The sequence below is a fragment of the Odontomachus brunneus genome, unplaced genomic scaffold, assembly GCF_010583005.1.
Source record: "Odontomachus brunneus isolate Ranch 3 - 2012 unplaced genomic scaffold, Obru_v1 Obru_scaffold_080, whole genome shotgun sequence".
In the NCBI taxonomy this organism is placed as follows: domain Eukaryota; kingdom Metazoa; phylum Arthropoda; class Insecta; order Hymenoptera; family Formicidae; genus Odontomachus; species Odontomachus brunneus.
The window spans coordinates 1,072,248-1,075,373 of record NW_022639530.1 but is presented as its reverse complement, the minus strand read 5'-3'; the positions used below and the strand labels follow the sequence as shown (position 1 = coordinate 1,075,373).

Below are 3,126 nucleotides of genomic sequence, written 5' to 3'. Positions count from 1 at the left end.
CTATTAAAAGAGAAAAATTTCACTTGTGACCGAATCGGATATGTGACTGAATGTGACGGAAATGATAAATCTTTAGGATCACCAGGCTGTGAGAGATTCTCGGGAGTTCGGGAGATTTTCTCTAGAGTAACGTAGCAACTTGTTATTGGATATCGTATTGTCTATGCATGCGCAGAAGACCTCCTATCGCGGGAAAATCTCCCGAACTCGCAGCACTGTTACCAAGCTGATATGAGATATTAAGATATTTTTCACATTTGTATATAAGTGTAGAAATGATAGAATCATTTTATGTTGATTATGTTATGTTTTTACCTATCACTGTTCTCGCTGGTGGCTTCCTCGCTGCAATCCAAATCGAGTTCTCCCTGAATCGCGCTCTGCAAATCATCAATCCTTTGCAATGCCAGCCTAAGATCGTCCCTAGCCACCTTGGTTTCGGCTTCCGCGGCCTCCAAGGATTTCTCTATGTCACGACGAGCACGTAGAGCTTCTTGCTCGCGCGAAATTGCCGCACTAGCTTCGTCGCGCGCGTCGCGCAAGGATCGTTGCAATCGTCTTGCCGCGTCTTGGGCGGTCTGCTCTTTCGTTCTGAGTAAGGCCGACTCAGTTTGCAACTTGTCAACGCTCTCTTTCAACCGTGCTATTTGTGTCTGCGAAAATGGAGACGAGGTGATTATTTGAGTTTTGCTAAATGTAGTTACATCTTTATTTAAGATTTATACTTGTTCACTTGGATTGGATACGACAAACTACATGTTTTAAGTGAAATTGTTTTTCTCCAACAATACCTCTAGGCGCGCTCTCGTAGTTTGTTCCAATTCGAGTTTGCTTTCGAGTTCCTTGGCTCGGAACTCCAAGCGTCTCGTGGCAAGGCTGTTCGCTGTAGGATCGCCGAGTTGCTCTACTGACTCCAATCGCTGCGTTAGTTCCGCCAGTTGGTCCTTTAGTGATGACTTCTCCGCTTCGAGCGCGGCAATTTGCACCTGCGCCTCTTGTAATTGGCCTTGCTCCGCGGAAACTTGTTGCACTGCGGCTCGATATTTCTTCAAGACCTTTAGTCGTAACAAAACAATCCATACGCTCATATAACTTTCACTTGGAAGGATATGTCGCGGTCAATTTAAGACGTTACAAAGGCTATTGTACACTTTAGATTTTCGAAATCGTCAAGATTGAACGTTAAGTCTTGATGTTGATTAAAGTTGTTAATCATGCGCGATAATGCATCAATCTTTTTCAATTAATAACTAGGAATCCACATGATCATTTTTAAAATTGTAGAAGACTTTTTTATTAAGTTCGACTTAATGTGCAAACATACGGTGACAAACGTCGTCTTCATAGCTCATTTATACTATTGCAGTCATTCACCAATTTTCTTTAATAATTTTTTAATAATTTCTTTAATAACTTAATAACTCAAAATTTTACGAAATGGTAGAGAAATTTTTTGTCCAGTTTGATGAGCTTTACTTGCACACAACGGATATTTCAATAATAGTTAGACATTTTTTGTCTAGGCGTGTGCGTATGTCACATATTATATAATAAATATATATTATATAATATATACATGTATATTATATAATAAATATATATTATACAATATATATCGTTTATTATAATAATATATATAATAATATATTATTATATTTATATTATATAATAATATGTTTATTATATAATAATATGTAAATAAAAGTAGCAATAAAATAACGTACTTCAGCAAGTTCCTCCTCGTTTTCCTCTAATTGGGACAACAGTTCCGTACGTTCACGGTTAGCTGCATTAGCACGCTCCTCCGCCTCGGAACGATGTCGCATAGCTTCTTCTAGAGTCGCTTGTGTCTCATTTAATTCTTGCTCTAACGCCTGTTTTGCTTTTATTGCCGCTGCACGAGCGCATTCCGCGTCTTCCAATTGATTTTTCAATTGACGCAACGCAGCTTTGCCCGTCGAATCGCCCTTGGATCGTTCGAGCATCGTTTGCGCGTCCCTGAGTAGTGCCCTTGTTCTCTTCAAGTCTCTCTTCAACCTGTTTGATTACATGCACGTAATAGAAATTGTAATTAGTATCTTGGCGTTATTACTGTTTTATGTCATATATTAGAGACATGTGTCTAAGATTTTTAATGAAATAATTTTGGAGAAGAACAATTAGAAAATTTGAAAGTTAATGCACCTCTGCATGGTTTCAGCTTCGGCCGCGCGATCGGCTCGATCTTGTTCTTCTATGGCCACCAAACGACGTTCCAGTTCGTGTTTTTCTCTAAGAAGAATCGTTCTCTCCTCGTGTTCATTCTCTAACTGCGACTCAAGAGCTTTAACCTTCTTGTGAGCATTTCCGCGAACGTCCTCCAACTCTTCGTCGCGTTGCTGCATCTCTTTGCGCATCTCCTTACGTTGTTGTTCGATACTCATTTCCAATCTGAGCTTAGCCTGCTCGAGCAGCTGCACTTGGCCCGCAAGATCGTCCAACTCCTCCTCTTGATCTTTCGCGCGTTTCTCCAGTTCGTGTTTTGCCTTCTTCAGCTGCGCGACTTCCTCCTCGGTTTTGCCGCCGAAAGTAAGCTCCTCTAATTCTTGGGTTAATGTGCGAAGTCTCTCTTCCTTCAGCTCGATTTCTAATCGTGCATCCTGCCGTTCAAAAAACAACAAGCATTAATTTCGCATTCAGATTCCTTCAAGAAAATCTCAGGAAAACTAGAACAATAGCTAAGAGCAAGAGAAAAAATGTACTCACGCTCAGATTCTGCTCCACTGTGAATTTTTCCGCGATCGCAATCTCTTTTTCTCTCGCTAATCTTTCACGCTGCGCTTTCTCTTGTCTAAGGTCATTCATTAGATTCTGAGTCTCCGAGTCGAACCTGAGTGCAATTATTGAAGAAACGACATTACTATTACTTTTTCTCCGCTATATATATATGTTTATATATATATATATATATACAGGGTGTTCGGAAAGTACCGGGACGCCCGAATATCAGGAAAAATATAAGTTTTACAAAAAAATGTTTCAGACAAAAGTTGTGGCGTTTAAAAAGATGTATTTACTGATCACATCAGTTTGACCTTGGGTTGCGTAGCGAAGGTCAGGTCAAGGTCACATTAATTTTTTTAAATG

At 39.9% G+C, this 3,126-nt stretch overlaps 1 protein-coding gene across 9 annotated transcripts in view; it reads right to left on the bottom strand.

The window, feature by feature from the left end:
- The window catches only part of LOC116847574 (unconventional myosin-XVIIIa-like), a 79,250-nt gene that overhangs the window by 1,176 nt on the left and 74,948 nt on the right, over positions 1 to 3,126 (bottom strand). For 8 of the 9 annotated variants that reach the window (XM_032822688.1, XM_032822689.1, XM_032822690.1 and 5 more), the window contains 5 exons: positions 2,746 to 2,869; positions 2,185 to 2,639; positions 1,725 to 2,037; positions 792 to 1,055; positions 316 to 653 (listed from right to left, as the gene is read on the bottom strand). In XM_032822688.1, the coding sequence (XP_032678579.1) occupies positions 316 to 653; positions 792 to 1,055; positions 1,725 to 2,037; positions 2,185 to 2,639; positions 2,746 to 2,869 (1,494 nt within the window). Of the gene's footprint in view, positions 1 to 311; positions 654 to 791; positions 1,056 to 1,724; positions 2,038 to 2,184; positions 2,640 to 2,745; positions 2,870 to 3,126 lie in introns of those variants that run through there. The other variant, XM_032822694.1, reaches the window with a different exon arrangement.